General features: G+C 38.8%; 1 protein-coding gene across 10 annotated transcripts in view; it reads right to left on the bottom strand.

Annotated features, from left to right (window-relative positions):
• Window positions 1-7,162: 7,162 nt before the first annotated feature.
• The window catches only part of ATOSA (atos homolog A), a 160,619-nt gene continuing 149,138 nt past the window's right edge, over window positions 7,163-18,643 (bottom strand). For 7 of the 10 annotated variants that reach the window (XM_074394229.1, XM_074394226.1, XM_074394230.1 and 4 more), the window contains 3 exons: window positions 13,395-13,463; window positions 10,967-11,166; window positions 7,163-7,737 (listed from right to left, as the gene is read on the bottom strand). In XM_074394229.1, coding sequence (XP_074250330.1) covers window positions 7,584-7,737; window positions 10,967-11,166; window positions 13,395-13,463 — 423 coding nt within the window. In that variant the 3' untranslated portion in view covers window positions 7,163-7,583. Of the gene's footprint in view, window positions 7,738-10,966; window positions 11,167-13,299; window positions 13,464-18,643 lie in introns of all 10 variants that reach the window. The other 3 variants (XR_012516426.1, XR_012516425.1, XR_746682.3) reach the window with 1 other exon arrangement.

Genomic DNA, 18,643 nt, shown 5'->3' with positions numbered 1-18,643 from the left:
TAATTGGCTATGCGACCTTGGATGAAAAGAATCTGTTTCTGATAGTGACACTCGCAGGAGGGCAAGTTTGAATTTCTGGGGGGCAGACTTCGGTCAAATGGAGAATTTACCATGGGCAACACTCCACTTTGAGGACCTGTCTGGAAAGCCATTCTTTCCCAACTAACACCACTCTGCATCATTATGAACCTTAATGTGTTAAACGGCACTCTGGTCTCCAGCACCCTGTTTCTTAAAAGTCTCTTCTCTTGGCCTCCAGGATACTATGGTCTCATGGATTTCCTCCTACTTCTCTGGCCTTTCCTTCTTAACCTCCTTGTTGAATCTTAACCTGCTTCTTTTTTATTTTTATTTTTTTATTTTTTTATTTTTTGAGACGGAGTTTTGCTCTTGTTACCCAGGCTGGAGTGCAATGGTGCGATCTCGGCTCACCGCAACCTCCGCCTCCTGGATTCAAGCAATTCTCCTGCCTCAGCCTCCTGAGTAGCTGGGATTACAGACACGCGCCACCATGCCCAGCTAATTTTTTGTATTTTTAGTAGAGACGGGGTTCCACCATGTTGACCAGGATGGTCTCGATCTCTTGACCTCGTGATCCACCCGCCTCGGCCTCCCAAAGTGCTGGGATTACAGGCTTGAGCCACCGCGCCCGGCCTAACCTGCTTCTTAATGGGAGGAGTCTAACAGTTCCGTCCTTGGATCCCCTTCTCTTCTAGGTTTACACAACCTCCAGGAAATAACTTCCACCTTCATTCTTTTTGTTTTTGTTTTTTGAGACAAAGTGTCACTCTGCCACCCAAGCTAGAGTGCAGTGGCATGATCTCAGCTCACCGCATCCTCTACCTCCCAGATGCAAGCGATTCTCCTGCCTCAGCCCCCCGAGTAGCTGGGATTACAGGCAGGCGTCACCATGCGCAGCTAATTTTTGTATTTTTAGTAGAGAGGGGGTTTCACCATGTTGGTCAGGCTGGTCTCAAATTCCTGACCACAGGTGACCCACCCGTCTCAGCCTCCCAAAGTGCTGTAATTGAGGCATGAGCCATTGCGCCCAGCCTGTTGACTGTGCTTTGGAGGTGTTACCCAAAAGGTCTTTGCCCAGAACAATGTCCTGGAGCATTTACCCAATGTGTGTTTTTCTTTAGTAGTTTCAGGTCTTACATTTAAATCTTTAATCCATTTTGACCTGATTTTTGTATATGGTGAAAGATAAGGATCTAATTTCATTCTTTGGCATGTGGGTATCATTCTCCCAGCACCGTTTACTAGAGAAACTGTCCTTTCCCAGTGTATGTTCTGGGCATCTTTGTCGAAAATGGGTTGGCTGTGTATGGACTTGTTTCTGGGTTCTTTGTTCTGTTCCTTTGGTCTGTGTGTCTGTTTTTATGCCAGTACCATTCTGTTTTGGTTACTATAGTTTTGTAGTACAATTTGGGTAGTATAGACATTTTAACAATATTAACTGTTTCAATCCATGAGCAAGGGCTATCTTTTCATTTTCGTGTGTGTTACCTTCAATTTCTTTCATCAGTGTTTTATAAATTTCCTCATAGAGATCTTTCACTTTGCTTAAATTTGTTCTTAGGTATTTTCCATTTTTTGTAGCTATTGTAAATGTAATTGCTTTCTTTTTCAGATTGATTGCTACAACAAAAGATTTAAAAATATTACATAAACTTAGCTCATAAGGCAGTGGCAAGCTATTAGAGGACTGGCTCCAATTCTGAAACAAGTTCTATCAAATGCTGTCAAACACCATTGCTACAGAGAAAGCTGGTCTCAAACTCCTGACCTCAGGTGATCCACTCCCCTCAGCCTCCCAAAGTGCTGGGATTACAGCCATGCACCACTGCACTCGGCCAAACGTAACTTTTATATGCACTGGAAACAAAAAAAAAAATTGTGTGACTTACTTTATTATTGTGGTCTGGAACGAACCTGCAATATCTCCAAGGTATGTGTGTATTCTAGGTTAATGCTATCTAATAGCACTGTGTGTGATGGAAATATTCTATATATGTTCTCTCTAATACAGTAGCCACTAGCTACATATGACTATTGAGCATTTGAAATGTAACTAGGACAACCAAGGAACTTCATTTTTTTTTTCTTGAGATGGAGTCTTGCTCTGTCACCCAGGCTGGAGTACAGTGGTGCAATCTCGGCTCAGTGCAACCTCTGCCTTCAGGTTCAAGCAATTCTCCTGCCTCAGCTTCCTGAGTAGTTCGGACTTAGCACGTGCCACCACACCTGGCTAATTGTGTGTGTGTGTGTGTGTATGTGTGTGTGTGTATTTTTTTTTTTTTAGTAGAGACAGGGTTTCACCATGTTAGCCAGGATGGTCTCTATCTCCTGACCTAGTGATCCACCTGCCCTGGCCTCCTAAAGTGCTGGGATTACAGGCATGAGCCACCGTGCTGAGCCAGGAACTTAATTTTTAATATTAGCCATACAGAATAGAATCACAGAGTTACCCTTTAGACAGAGATCCTCATTAAGTTTAGGGCAAGGTCCAAAGCTCCCCCTGGTGATTCTGATGCATACATGCACTATATATATATTTAATATATATATATTTAATATATATATTTTTCGAGACGGAGTTTTGCTCGTTACCCAGGCTGGAGTGCAATGGCGCAATCTCGGCTCACCCCAACCTCTGCCTCCTGGGTTCAGGCAATTCTCCTGCCTTAGCCTCCTGAGTAGCTGGGATTACAGGCACGCGCCACCATGCCCAGCTAATTTTTTGTATTTTTAGTAGAGACAGGGTTTCACCATGTTGACCAGGATGGTCTTGATCTCTTGACCTCGTGATCCACCCGCCTTGGCCTCCCAAAGTGCTGAGATTACAGGCGTGAGCCACCGCACCCGGCCACAAAATATTTTTTGATTTGGAACTTCATAGGTGTACAAAAGTTTAAAAAAAAAGAGGCCTTTTTTTTTTTTGAGACAGAGTTTCGCTCTTGTTACCCAGGCTGGAGTGCAATGGCGCGATCTCAGCTCACCGCAACCTCCACCTCCTGGGTTCAGGCAATTCTCCTGCCTCAGCCTCCTGAGTAGCTGGGATTACAGGCACGCACCACCATGCCCAGCTAATTTTTTGTATTTTTAGTAGAGATGGAGTTTCACCATGTTGACCAGGATGGTCTCGATCTCTTGACCTCGTTATCTACCCGCCTCGGCCTCTCAAAGTGCTGTGATTACAGGCTTGAGCCACCGCGCCCGGCCAGAGTCCTTTTTTAGGTTTATTTGGCCTACTTCAAGAGTTTATAAGAGTAAGGAGATGAAGTAATGTCTCCCTCCATTCAGTCCTCAAACAATTGAAAGAGGAAGTCCATCTGCATCATCAGAGTATAGCAAACACCGAGAACATAATACATTTTGAATGAAAGAAAGAGATTGAAAAATAAACTCAGGGAAACCAAGTGAGATACTGAACACCAAAAATCCTAGGATGAGTGGTGATTTCTATGAGTAAATCCCAGAGATTATTAAATGAATAAACAGGTCAGATAACTGTAAACAGCAGTTTCAACAACTTGCGTGTTCAAAATGAAACTTAAAAAGTGGATGATCCCAGTTTTCTAGGGACTTAGTGGTTGGAACAGGAAAATTTTGAAAACATTAAAAAGAAATGGCAAGGTGTGGTGGCTCATGCCTGCAATCCCACCACTTCCGGAGGCCGAGGTGGGAGGATTACTTGAGGTAGGAGTTTGAGACTGGTCTGACCAACATGGTGAAACCTGTCTCTACTAAAAATACAAAAATTAGCTGGGCATGATGGCAGGGGCCTGTAATCCCAGCTACTCAGGAGGCTGAGGCAGGAGAATCATTTGAACCTGCAAGGTGGAGGTTGCAGTGAGCCAAGATGACGCCACTGTACTCCAGCCTGGGTGACAGAGTGAGACTCCATTTCAAAAAGAAGAAGAAGAAACAAAAAAGAACAGTGAACAAGGGGATAAAAGGGAATCTGCAAGAGGTTGGAAAAACTGAATCTTTTACCTCAAGCCTCCTGACAGTATATTAAGTTGAATAGCCTCTGAGTTGCATTAGGATATTCATTCCCAAAATTGTAGGTTTAGAAAAAGTTGGTCACTTGAGGTAGGCATTTCCTTACTCTATCTCACTTATCACATAGCAAGTTATAAACTTTATTTCCTAGAAGACTCATGGAAAGTATATTTCTCGTGGAAAAATATAATGGAAATGAGGAAAAAAGGCAAAATACCAGTGGAGTAGAGTGAAAAAGACAATCTTTAACCCAGATTTGAATTCTGGCTCTTCTACTTACTCCAGTATATGGAGCTGTAAGCCCCTTTTTAACTAGAGAATAACTGTAGAATTTCCGCTCTTTATCTGAAGTATGGTTGTAAGAGCATCAACATATGAATGCCTAGCACATAGCAAGCATTCATGTGTTCTCTTCCTTCTCCCCACGTCCACATTTTTGCCATATTTCCCACAGAGAGCCCATGATGAAGTAGAATTGGCTGATTCCAGTGCCATATAGGGATAGTCTAGGGATTTAGAGTTAATGCTCACCAATGTGAAAAGCCTACTTCCATTTAGATTGATCCTGTTTTCCTAGGTCTAGCAAACCATATGGTGTATCACATACCAAATTTTTAACCCTGTTGAAGCAGTAGCTGCAAAGGTCAACTTGAGAGAGGGGACTTTTACATTTACTTTATATACCTGTATGGTGTGAACATTTTAAAATAATAAACATTTAAAAATTAAATTAGAAAAGAATCACTGCTTTATACACAAAGTTAATTAGGAAAGAGTGAGGATTTCAAAGATGAAGACTTTGAAGGAGAAATTTTCTCCTTCCTTAGCCCTCTGGGAATGACAGTTCTGGTGGGGGAAAATGGCAAGAGGGGAGAACCTTCTGTTGGGTATTTTCCAGTTAGTCATTTGATCACGTTGATTTTTTTAAAATTCTCATTACAGATTTTAGCATTCTCATCAAAGAAAATCTCCAAAGGTTAACATCTGTAGTTCCTTTTTAAAGGGAATTATCAGTTATGACTCATTTTATTGATGTGCAACACTGCCAAGTGGGCCTGAAGTAAGATCTCTGGTATCTATCACAGGTAACATTGTTGGTTGTCTGCTGGTACCTTTCTGTGCATGCCAACAGTCAACTGTTATATAACCTAGTGACATAATCTTTGATACAGGTAATAGAGATAATGGTAATGCCTTGCCTATAACTATACAAGGGTAGAAAAATAACCAGTGTGATAGAGATAATGCCAGGGCAAGTGAGTACAGAGAGACACTGGGTAATTTTACCTCACAGAGGAGAAACCTAAGTGAAAATGCCGTAAGAAGTAGAGAAGCAAAAGGTCAGCACATTCTTGCTCTGCACAAACTTACTAGGAAGCAAGCACAGGATGCACCCGGATGTTTCACTCAACTTCAAAGTTTCTGGCAAGTGCTCAGAAAGGTTGGAGGACCATGTAATAGGAAGAATTCTGCAAATACTGCAGTGTGGTATCCTTGCAAAAAGACACCTGTACACAAGTATGAGCCCATTTTTTGGGTAAACTTTACTGGAAAGGTTAAAAAAATCATAAAAATGTTTTTGATGTTTTCCAAGTTTTATATAAAATTATCATTATTGACTTCTGCCAAATGTATATCTAGATTTGTGTAATGAAATTAGGGGCCGGGCGCGGTGGCTCAAGCCTGTAATCCCAGCACTTTGGGAGGCCGAGGCGGGTGGATCACGAGGTCGAAAGATCGAGACCATCCTGGTCAACATGGTGAAACCCCGTCTCTACTAAAAATACAAAACATTAGCTGGGCATGGTGGCGCGTGCCTGTAATCCCAGCTACTCAGGAGGCTGAGGCAGGAGAATTGCCTGAGCCCAGGAGGCGGAGGTTGCGGTGAGCCGAGATCGCGCCATTGCACTCCAGCCTGGGTAACAAGAGCGAAACTCCGTCTCAAAAAAAAGAAATTAGGGACTTATTTCAAGGATGAGATGACAGAATTTAAGAAGAGAAGGCACATTTATCATACTCTCACCACATTTTCTCAATCACACAGACCAGAAACATGAGGGGATTCCTGGAGTCAGTCCCATCAGACAGCATTAGAGCTGGGACGACAATCCAAACCTCTGGGGTTCTTGTCCCATCTGTTTTCCACAGAGTCTAAAGATTGACAACAATCTTCATAAATTTGCACCACTCAATTTTTTTTTTTTTTAGTTTTATGGAATATAAATAGTCTTTTAAAACTGGTACTTTAAAATAAATTTATAAGAGGTATCTGCTTGCCATTCTGCAGCCTACTGGCCTGCAGCCACACGCTCATCACCTGGACAGATTCTTTTAAGTAGTCTGTCTAATGCCTGGGTTCCAAAGTAAACTTTCCCCTCTCCCAATTCCAGACTGCTTACCAGGTTCTAGATTCCCAGGTCTCCTGGGTCTGGCCTACTTGAGTGGTATGTTTAACCTGCAGTCATAGATTTCTACCAGCAATTCCTAGTATTTTTGCCTTGTTACTTAATCTGCTGTTGCCCATTGTCTAAGCACAAACATCTAAAAATCACCCTGTTACTTCGAAGGGTGTTGGAAGACAGACTTCTGAAGCACTGAGTGAGAAACTGGGACAAGAGTCAAGATATCTTCCCCCTCCCTCTTTGGAGCTGTTGAGCTAGAATGAAAATGCCTAATGGCTAATTCACTCAATCACATAAATGTCTCATCTACAAATGAAAGCGAAATACACGTGTCTTAGTTTTTTTTGCATATATTTACAATATAAATACTAATGTTTCCAAAGTACATATTCTTTTAACAATCTGAGAAAATTATCTAGCATAGGACAGCAATTTAATGTAAAGACTCTATAGTAGTGATTAAGGAAAAATAGAACTGTTTTGGGGATAAGGAATCCTGGGTATGAATGGGCATGATGATCTGAACTCGCAAAGGGAATGTGAAGCAGCTTAATCCACATTGCACTGCTAATACAGTATGTTAAAGGGCTACTATGTGATATAGCAACCTGGATATGGTTTTATAAAAACTAAACTTGAGAGATATAAAAAGTACACATGCTTGCATAGTGCGTTAATTTTAAAGAAGCTCAATATTTCATTCTCATTTTCAATAACTTAAATGAACAGCACTTAAAACACATCACACAAAATTAAAGACTTGTGCATATATTTCGGATTTCAACATTAATGTCAAAAATACATAGTATGATTTTACACAGGATTTGTGCTACATTAGAACACTAGAGACAAACATCACTTGAGTATTAAGGAAAACATTAAATATTAAATAACTGAGAAATAAAATGTGTAAACACTAATCTAACTGGGGGTTTTGCTATTGCAACACGTCCAATGAAGTGGTTTCAACAGTACAAAAAGGATTAGGACACGAGTTTTTCCAGTCTACATGGAAAATACGGATTTCATTTCAGGAATCCTTTCATAAAAACTGGTCCAGGACAACAGGAGAGGATCTACTCTCCTGATTGTTAATTTGGTACACTCCATTCTATGCTAATTTTTACTTGCAAACTTGGGTACTGAGTAAATACTTTATATCGTCACTCCTTATCAACATCTTGGTGAAAACTGAGGGTTTGTTGGCGATTCAGTGTAAGATTTGAGTTCATATGCAGCACCGCTATCAACCTCCATTGACTTTCTAGAGAACAGGAGCCGTACATCTCTATGGAGGTAGATCTTTCCAGATTTAGAACTCTGGAACCTAAACAAACAAACAAAAAGATAAAACATTTCAGAGAATGAGTATTTAAAACAAACTAGAATAATCAAAATTTGAAGCAGGAAGAACTAATCTTGCTACAGTATTAGGTCAACACTAACTTTTTAACATGATATTTAAGACCTTTGTAAAGACCAAAGCATATGCTTTTATTTAAATGTTGCTCTCCTACCATTCCCCAAATACCTCATATTCCTTTTTCTTCTTACAATGCCTGAGATGCTTCTTCCTATAAATATGAGTGTCAAAAACAATCTTACTTTTCCTCCCAGACTACACAGTACATGCACCTTTCCTTGTCTGCAGGAACACAAGGCAGTTCACATTACTCAGTAATACTACATTTGGGCTCTGTAGCCCTAGCATTTTCTGCCTACATAGACCGACTCATTTCACACAACAGCCTCCCATGATTTGGGGTAGATGATAATAAAATGCTGTAATAAACAGTGGCTAGGCTAAGTAAAACCTAGCCATCATCAAAGTCAAGAGAAAAGTTAGCAGTAACATGAAAATGGCTATCAAAACTGTATATGAAACTGCTTCTATCCACTGCTAATATCTGTAATACAGTACAGGGATTTAGAGTCTTCAGTCACATTAACTTACCTACCAAACAGATGAATGTATCCTGTAGTGCTAATTTCTCTGTTTTTCCCTTGGCGTAGCATAAATACGCTTTGGGTTTGTGGATTTTACTCCTGAACTAGCTGAAAGATCTGGTGGTTACAGTTCTATATGTTAAAGCAGACTGGCTCTGACTGGCTCACTCTTCCTTCCTCTCTGAAGTTTTCCACCTTCCCAATCTGAAGAAGATTCTTTGGGAAGTATACCATTTTCCCCAAAAAGGTTTCTTTAAAGTGTCCCGACCTTATGTGGGGATTATAAAAGCTAAGGTGGCTGATTTTTACTCTGGCCAGTATTGGTTACAAATAGCTATGGTTGTTAAACTTCAAGAAGAATGATGTCAAATGCAAGTTTAACCAGAAACGGTTGAATCTTCTAGGCTGGGAGGTATTCTTAGAGTCTGGTATTTCAAACCATGTTATTCATTCATTCATTCATTCATTCATTTGTTCATTCATTTATTTTTGAGACAGAGTCTTGCTCCCTTGCCCAGGCTGGAGTGCAGTAGCGTGATCTTGGCTCCCTACAACTTTTGCCTCCCACGTTCAAGCAATTCTCCTGCCTTGACCTCCCGAGGAGCTGGGATTACAGGTGCTTACCATCATGCCCAGCTAATTTTTATATTTTTAGTGGAGACCGGTTTTACCAAGTTGGCCAGGCTTGTTCTGAACTCCTGACTTCAGGTGATCTGCCTACCTCGGCCTGTCTAAGTGCTGGAATTATAGGTGTGAGCCACTGTGCCTGGACATACCATGTCTTTTAAAAAAAAGTTTTTCAGGCCAGGTGCGGTGGCTCAAGCCTGTAATCCCAGCACTTTGGGAGGCTGAGGCGGGTGGATCACGAGGTCGAAAGATCGAGACCATCCTGGTCAACATGGTGAAACCCCGTCTCTACTAAAAATACAAAAAAACTAGCTGGGCGTGGTGGCGCATGCCTGTAATCCCAACTACTTAGGAGGCTGAGGCAGGAGAATTGCCTGAGCCCAGGAGGCGCAGGTTGCGGTGAGCCAAGATCACGCCATTGCACTCCAGCCTGGGTAACGAGCGAAACTCCGTCTCTAAAAAAAAAAAAAAGTTTTTCAATTTTGTTTTTCATAGATTTTTCATTCCCACAATCTGTGTAACATTTCCCATAAGGCTTACATCAGGTTTGGTTTAAATAAATTGTGCTGGCTGAACATGTCTTTTGAATACAGAACAACAGGCAGAAGACCAAAATGAAAGAACTAATTAAATAGTGCTTTGGGGGAGAATAATTAACAGACTTTCGAGCATGGAATTTGAGTATACAGCTCACTGCTTATTCACTCCAGATCACCACTGCAAGGCATATATAAATAAAGACAGTAGGTGGTCATCATCAGCAATAAGAGATTAAAGAAGTCTTCTGCCTGAACCCAAGATGAAAGGTGATTCCTCCTGATGAATAACACTCCTTATTATAAGGAGTTAGACTAAGATAAATGTCACTGATGTGACTGAGGACTCTCTATGGAAGGGACCAGAAAATTATTAGAAACAGAGTTATAGGCAAAAATCTACTGAGCCCTCTTTTAACCAATCAGTTGCTCGTTGATCCTGAGAGCTAAACTAGGCGTTCAGGACTGAAAACATTACCCTAGTATACTGAAAACTTCGACCTCAAGGGCAAACAAGTGGTTTCTCACAACCTTAAACTATGAATTGGGTAGTAAAAGTTAGCCAGAAAGATATTTATAATAGAAGGACTAGAGTATAAGCTCTATGAGAGCAGAGATTTTGTCACTGCTGTTTTGCTAGTGTCTAGAAGCATGCCTGGCCCATAAACATTAGTTGAAGAAATGAATAAAGTTTAAGAATTTCTCTTTCCAACACAGTAGCCATTAGCTGTATTTGGATAGGCTGGGCTTAAATAAAATATATTAATTTACCTACTTACTACTTTTTTAATGTGGTATTGAAAAATACAGAATGATCTATATGGTTCATATTATCATTATTATTTTTTGAGATGGAGTCTCACTCTTGTCACCCAGGCTGGAGTGCAATGGCATGATCTTGGCTCACTGAAACCTCCACCTCCCGGGTTCAAGTGATTCTCCTGCCTCAGCCTCCTGAGTGGCTAGGATTACAGGTGCCCACCACCATGCTCAGCTAATTTTTTCTATTTTTAGTAGAGGCAGGGTTCACCACGTTGGCCAGGCTGGTCTAAAACTCCTGACCTCAGGTGATCCGCCCACCTCGGCCTCTCAAAATACTGGGATCAAAGGAGTGAGCCACTGCACCCAGCCCTCATATTACATTTTTAAACAGCATTTGTTTAGAAAATGTGTTTCACTGCCCCACATGCATTTGTTTTGGCATAAAATATTTTACATTGAACAGCTATAAATGAAAACCTCCCTAATTCAACAAGTAATAATAATGACAGGAAGGTACGCCATTTGCTTTCTGCATCTTGACACATCATCAAGAGTTCCCAAGCTAAGCAAAGTCCTAAGGGACACTGGTCTAGTTAAAGTCACAGTTAAAAACAAAAACAAAAAACAACTAAAAATTTTAGAGTTGTTGTAAAGTAACATTTTCATATTAATTTGAAGCATTACCTCAGATGTATGAGGTAGCGTAATAACCGTTCTTCTGTGTGTCGGATGTTCTCCTTATTAACACTTCTCTTCATTTCTTGTTTAACAGGTACAGAAAAAGTTCTTTGTCGTAGGAATGTCTGATGATTGGCTGGCATAGCTCGTAAATCATATATCACAACAAACATCTTCACCACAGTCTTATTAGGATTAAATAAGGTCTGAAGAAACAAGGTAGAAATTATTCTTTAAAAATAATGATTCTTTGATGTGACTCAGAATGATTGTGCCAATAATCAAATAAGATTTTAAACAACAAGGTAATACCTCTGAATATAATTCAGGGACTACAATTAACAAATTTCAAAAGTTTATTAAAATAATATTCAGTATTTTTAAAAGGTTCAATTTTATTTTTTGTTTACAATAATATAAAGCCCTGTAACAAATCAAAATCTTTAGTCACGAATTCCATATATATAAATTTTACTCCTTGTTCAGAGGAGTAACTTTAAGGAATAATTCCACTAGCTTAAGCAAAATACATCTTTATTGGGTTAAAATATTCCAGTTCAATTATTTTAAACATATTAGCTTTGCTAAAGAGTATCAACTTCAAACTTCTCGAAATAGAGTTTTTTTTTCTCATGTTTTAATAGCGAACAAATAGAATATTTCAAATAAAAATACGAGCTCTGTAAATTAGCATGTTTGATGTCTTAGGTACATATGATTATTATACACTTTAAAATAGGTGCTCAAAGAAGAGACTTTTTCCTTTCTGGACATTTCCCCAAGTTTAGAAAACAAAGCTCAGTATTAACTAGATCTAAAGTGAGCTAATACTTCATTTACTCATACATAGAATCATTTCAAAATTTGCATCAACACTAGGCTTTAAAAAAAAATCCTCAATACCATTATAGATCAAAATATGTATCCATGGTGAAGACTGAATTAAGTTCAATTGTTGCTTGGTTATGAATAATTGAAGGAATATTATTTTTAAAGTATTAATTTTTAAACAAAACCCCAAGGTGCTGATCTGACTTTAACCAAATTACCAACACATCAATAGGTAACTTGGTGCCCATGCTTTCAGAAGCTCATCCGTGGCACTGGACATCATTCACTGAATCAAAATGAGAAATATATCAATATCATAATCCAATTTTTGAAATCTAGTGAGTCTTAAGATTAAGGTGAACACATTCAACAACCACAACTCATAAGCCAGGAGTTCATTTTTATTCACAGTTAAACTGTATATGGAATAGAAGACATATCCAAATTTCGTATTTATAATCAACTACTAAAGTTGGCAGTCTCCAAACAAGAGGTGAATGTGTTACCTCTGGGTTTATGCCTCATTATTATGTCAACTGACAGCTAGCTTTCCACTGACCCACACTTTCTCATAAGCTACACAGCCAAAGGCAAGAGATCACTGTCACTCCTTTAGTTCTATAAATCAGTTTGAAATAAAATACTTGTGGTATTCTTGTGGTAATTCTTCCTTAGCAAAAATTATATAAATATGAATTACCATATATATGTATATATCAACACACATATACACATATATTGCGTAGTTCTGTTTCATTCTCGTGTGATATGAAACAAATGTACAGACTCTTTGCAGTATTGGAACAATGATGATAAGTAAAAGTGATCTGACAAAGTACTGAACACACTGAGGTCAAAGGTCATAAAAAGGCTTGTTGGATTAGACCAACTCTTGAGTATGAGGAGCAAGCCTAGGCTAGATTCTCAGAGTGCAAATTCTGTAACAGATTTGAGGGCTTGCAGGATTATGCTGGGTGAGACCTAGAGTGAACTCAATTTCAAGCTGGCCTTCATATCAAATTATTCTTCTGAGAACCCTGGACCAGGTGATGATAAAGGACTGTTCTGGGATAGAAGGACTCTCTTGAGCCAAAAGGACATCAATGCCTAGACCAAAAGGAATGATGCCTTCTCTGCCCTGATATCTGTCAGACTACATTTCTGCTTTGTGTGGTCATCTCATTAAATAATTTTAGAAACGATTACAATAGAGATAAAATTATTTTGTTTCCAAGTTTTCCTGCCAAAGCAATACTAATATTTGGGGTCTCCTTTTAAATAGGTTCATCTCAATCTGGTTTATTAAAAAGAAGGCACCAGCAATATTAGGGTCTAAATACACTGAAAAGAGCCCTATTGAAGTTATGCAAACTGTCATATGCTATTTTTCTTAAGTATTCACCTTGATTAGCTTATTAATGCTTTCCTTTTATGGAGATCCCCAAATGGTCATTCCTGGGGCAGAGCAGGGAAACTCCAAACAAAGCTGCAGCCCCACTGTTACTTACCAAAGTTGTTGCAGCAGCAGTAGCAGGAGAAAGGGCTAAGTTCTATATGTATGTGAGAGAATGATTATTGCAATTGTAGGCTATAAAACACATACCACTTGTATTGTTCCTGAAGGAGGTACTCGATAACCCCTTTTACCAAGGGACTCTAAAGTAATCACACCCTTGAAATAAAAGAAGACAAATTGAGTACAAACTGATACATATGTACATAAAAGACTAAAATAAGAATAACTCATGTAATTTACTAAAATTTCAGAACTCTATTTCTATGGGAAAACATTAGAATTAAGAGAAATATATTCCATGTTTCTACCCTTAAAGAAACACTTTACTGTTCTTCCTGGTGATGTTGCTATAAAGAATATATAACATAAATAGCCACAACACTTGAAATTATTATTAAGATACAGGAATAAAAGTCAGAAGTTCCTAACTACAAAGGAAATAAAGGAAGGTAATAGGACCCTTTCTATGTATCTTGAGAGAGAGGAGAAATGAAGCAAATACTTTATTGGTCTTTGGGCCTGTAAAAACTCACAGGTGTAGGAAAATAAGTCTTGGCCAAAAATAAAGTCAATTCTTCAGTCTGGGAATTAAGTTACATACCTGGATTTCTGAATAAAGACAGAAAAAAAGGGCCGGGCGCGGTGGCTCAAGCCTGTAATCCCAGCACTTTGGGAGGCCGAGGCAGGTGGATCACGAGGTCAAGAGATCGAGACCATCCTGGTCAACATGGTGAAACCCCGTCTCTACTAATAAGACAAAAAATTAGCTGGGCATGGTGGCACGTGCCTGTAATCCCAGCTACTCAGGAGGCTGAGGCAGGAGAATTGCCTGAACCCAGGAGGCGGAGGTTGCGGTGAGCCGAGATCGTGCCATTGCACTCCAGCCTGGGTAACAAGAGCGAAACTCTGTCTCAAAAAAAAAAAAAAAAAAAAAAAAGAATAACTCATGTAATTTACTAAAATTTCAGAACTCTATTTCTATGGGAAAACATTAGAATTAAGAGAAATATATTCCATGTTTCTACCCTTAAAGAAACACTTTACTGTTCTTCCTGGTGATGTTGCTATAAAGAATATATAACATAAATAGCCACAACACTTGAAATTATTATTAAGATACAGGAATAAAAGTCAGAAGTTCCTAACTACAAAGGAAATAAAGGAAGGTAATAGGACCCTTTCTATGTATCTTGAGAGAGAGGAGAAATGAAGAAGCAAATACTTTATTGGTCTTTGGGCCTGTAAAAACTCACAGGTGTAGGAAAATAAGTCTTGGCCAAAAATAAAGTCAATTCTTCAGTCTGGGAATTAAGTTACATACCTGGATTTCTGAATAAAGACAGAAAAAAAGGGCCGGGCGCGGTGGCTCAAGCCTGTAATCCCAGCACTTTGGGAGGCCGAGGCAGGTGGATCACGAGGTCAAGAGATCGAGACCATCCTGGTCAACATGGTGAAACACCGTCTCTACTAAAAATACAAAAAATTAGCTGGGCATGGTGGCGTGTGCCTGTAATCCCAGCTACTCAGGAGGCTGAGGCAGGAGAATTGCCTGAACCCAGGAGGCAGAGGTTGTGGTGAGCTGAGATTGCGCCATTGCATTCCAGCCTGGGTAACAAGAGCGAAACTCCATCTCAAAAAAAAAAAAAAAAAAAAAAAAAAGACAGAAAAAAAATAGAAAAGGAATTTGGAAGTCTGTAGTTCCTGCCTGGTACTATTTTATGGGATAAGAGACGTCTTAAGACAAAAAGTGAAACATGAAGGTTAAATCAGCAACTTTAAGGCTGTGAAATGTTCTATAGTAAAGCTATAAAATCTCACTTTTATAAAGTTAAATATGTCTTCAGAAACAACCTTATATCATGTATCTTAATCCAGATATTAAGATATTTTGCTTTTGTTTGGTCATTTATTTATTAAGGAATCTAAGAATCAATATTGATTCTGAATTAGAACACAATGGATTGAGGGCTGATTTGAGTCAAGGTTAAAGCTAAATTAAGGTCATTTCATTAGAGATGTCTAAAGGGGGATATCAGGAGTTCTCCAGTTAGTCGGCTACTCAAGGAATGCTCCTTAGATGAACATCATCAGCACCACTTATGAACTGCTTAGGAATGAGAAACATCTGGCTTCCCAGACCTACCAAGTCAAATATACATTTTAAAAAGATTTTCCACATGATATCAATTTATATTAAAGTTGGGGAATCACTGCTCTAGTACATGAAGTAGTTTTTCTCATTATGGTCTCATTGCAAAAATCCAGACAATAGGGAAAAAGCGTAAGTTAAAACAAGGTAAGTTCAAATTGAATGTGCAACAGTTTTCAATAACCAACATGACCAGATAGCTAAAGGTAGTAATTTTGATAACTAATTATTATTTTTGAGATGGAGTCTCATTCTGTCGCCCAAGCTGGAGTGCAGCGGTGCAGTCTCAGCTCACTGCAACCTCTGCCTTCCAGGTTCAAGCAATTGTTCTGTCTCAGCCCCCCAAGTAGCTGGGACTACAGGCATGCACCACCACGCCCAGCTAATTTTTGTATTTTTAGTAGAGATGGAGTTTCGCCATGTTGGCCAGGCTGGTCTCAAACTTCTGACCTCAGGTGATCTACCTGCCTTGGCCTCCCAAAGTGCTGGGATTACAGGTGTGAGCCACTGTACCCGGCCTGTGGTACTTATTTCTTAAACGGCTTTAAAAAATGAATGCTCATTCATTTATTTTAACTGGGCTAATACTTATCTTTCAAGTAGTTACGGTAGTTAAGGAGAACAGTATGTTTTACATTTCATGATCCCATTGTTATACATTACACACGCCAAGCTTGTGTAAAACCAAATATAAGACAGGACTGTTCTCTCAGGTGACATCTCTCTGTTGGGTTTGGAAGTTGGACCAGGGTTAGGAAGTAAAAAGGAGTGGATAAAGGTAAAAGGGAAAGCCACATTCTGACATATGAATTCCTTAACTTCAAGTAAAAAACACTTGACAGTGGTTTATTAAATTAACACATTAAGGTTGGGAAATGTTCATGGAAATGGACACTGAAAAGACATATGTGGTTCTTATGAGAAATCAGATTTGTCACATGGTTATTTAAAACATGAAAAAAGCACATCAACAAACTGCAACCCTAACCAAAACAACAACAAAACTTTAACAATTTATCTCTTACATCTACATGCCTAAAGAGGTACTCCTTAATGAGCAGAGTGTGGCTATTTACCTTACATGAAAAAGGTATGGTATATTATACCTGTCTTCTTCCGAGTTTCAGAAAGAAAAAGTAAAACATACCTAAATAATAGCTCTCTTTAAAATCACATGTAATAAATTACGTTTCTTCCTTGCCAGCCATCTGCCTCCCCACCAAACACATACAGTAAAACTGGTAAGACAACTACTAAGTTTATACTTGTTTCCTTTAATACATTCAATTACAATAGTTTTTAGAACACAATAACAGTAACTAAATCAATTTATTTTAAAAAGTAGCTTTTTGAAAATAAAAATGTAAGGCAACAATTTAAAACAATTTCTAAGCAATGTTAGGACTAGTAGCATTGGCAAGTTAGGAATTTTAGAAAGCCACTATGAAATTATTTGGAATTTTATTATTCATCATTATTGTAATAATTAAATCATTTTAATTGATCAGCATGTTAATATTTATACCTACAAAAAGTTACCATATTTAACACAAAAAACACATTTTCTTCTGGCATTTGTATTTTTTTTTTTTTTTTTTGAGATGAAGCCTTGCTCTGTTGTCAAGACTAGAGTGCAGCGGCAAGATCTCAGCTCAGTGTAGCCTCTGCCTCCTAGGTTCAAGCAATTCTCATGCCTCAGCCTCCTGAGAAACTGGGATTACAGGTACCCACCACCACGCCCAGCTAATTTTTGTATTTTTAGTAGAGATGAGGTTTCACCATGTTGGCCAGGTTGGTCTCAAACTCCTGACCTCAAGTGATCTGCCCACCTTGGCCTCCCAAAGTGCTGAGATTATAGGCATGAGCCACCATGCCTGGCCTTTCTTCTGGGATTTCAAAATGGAATAGTAGGGTTAAATATGGTCAAAATCTTATATAAAAACTCCTCAAATTATTATGTAATAAACAATATGCACAAAGAAGTGGAAAACTGAAATATATCTTGATCTGGTTAATTATAAATGAAAGGAAATTGTACATGGCTCTGATAATATTATAATGCAAGTCATACTATAAATTTTCTACTGGCACAACTGCCTTAGACATTTCTGCCTGGTTTCACAATGCAACAGTTTCTAAACAGGTAAGTGTTGTCATATAACGTGGAGAACATTTTTACCACTGACTCCAACTGGAGAATGATATTATATAGCTTTGAGTTAATCTTTAAGAAATTATTTAATGAGAAGTCCTATATCACCTCTATACCATAAAGATAGGATTTTCTGTGCTATAATTTTACCCTTGAGTCACTTGTATAATCTGTGATAAAAGGTCCCCAAATTATTATTACAGTAACAAGGTTATTATAAAAGTAACAAATGGGAGTTTTGTGTCTTTCCCCTGCTGCCCTGTGGTATGTATAATCTTATCAAAACATAATCAGTTTTTTGAAAACAGACTCAATTATAAAAATATAGAGACTATTCCCTGAGGAACAAAATTAATTCAAAGCAGGAAAGATCTGTGGTCTAAGATTGGGATTGAGTCAGTTGCAAAAAGAGTGCATTCCTAAGTAAACTTTTTATAGAGAAATATAGACTATTTTTCTAATTTTACTATGAAAATGCTCTAATATTTTCATAGGAAAAACATAAAAGGGATAGTTTGTTGAAGAATGTTATCAGAGAAAAGAAAGTCAGAGATTCTCAAAAGTATAGATTAAACTCAGTAACCTAATTTATACCTTTGCCAGTATCTATTCAACAATATGTGATCATCTGTGTGTATGTCCCTAGTACTTTCTGGAGTGACAAAATCTTTTATCTCCCAATCCTTCATTTTTTAGGTATCAACTAAGGTGAAGGATTAATGTTGTTTGCTTTTTTTTTTTTTTTTTTTGAGACAGAGTCTCGCTCTGTTGCCAGACGCCAGGCTGGAATGCATGGCACGATCTCAGCTCACTGCAACCTCCACTTCCCAGGTTCAAGCAATTCTCCTGCCTCAGCTTCCCGAGTAGCTGGGACTACAGGTGCACACTACCACGCCCAGCTAATTTTTAGTAGAGATGAGGTTTCACCATGTTGGCCAGGATGGTCTCAATCTTTTGACCTCATGATCTGCCTGCCTTGGCCTCCCAGAGTGCTGGGATTACAGGTGTGAGACACTGCGCCCAGCCTTGTTTTGC

The sequence above is a fragment of the Saimiri boliviensis genome, chromosome 2 (assembly GCF_048565385.1).
Source record: "Saimiri boliviensis isolate mSaiBol1 chromosome 2, mSaiBol1.pri, whole genome shotgun sequence".
NCBI classification, from domain to species: domain Eukaryota; kingdom Metazoa; phylum Chordata; class Mammalia; order Primates; family Cebidae; genus Saimiri; species Saimiri boliviensis.
Note: the sequence above shows the minus strand (reverse complement) of the source record. Positions and strands in the feature narration are given on the sequence as shown.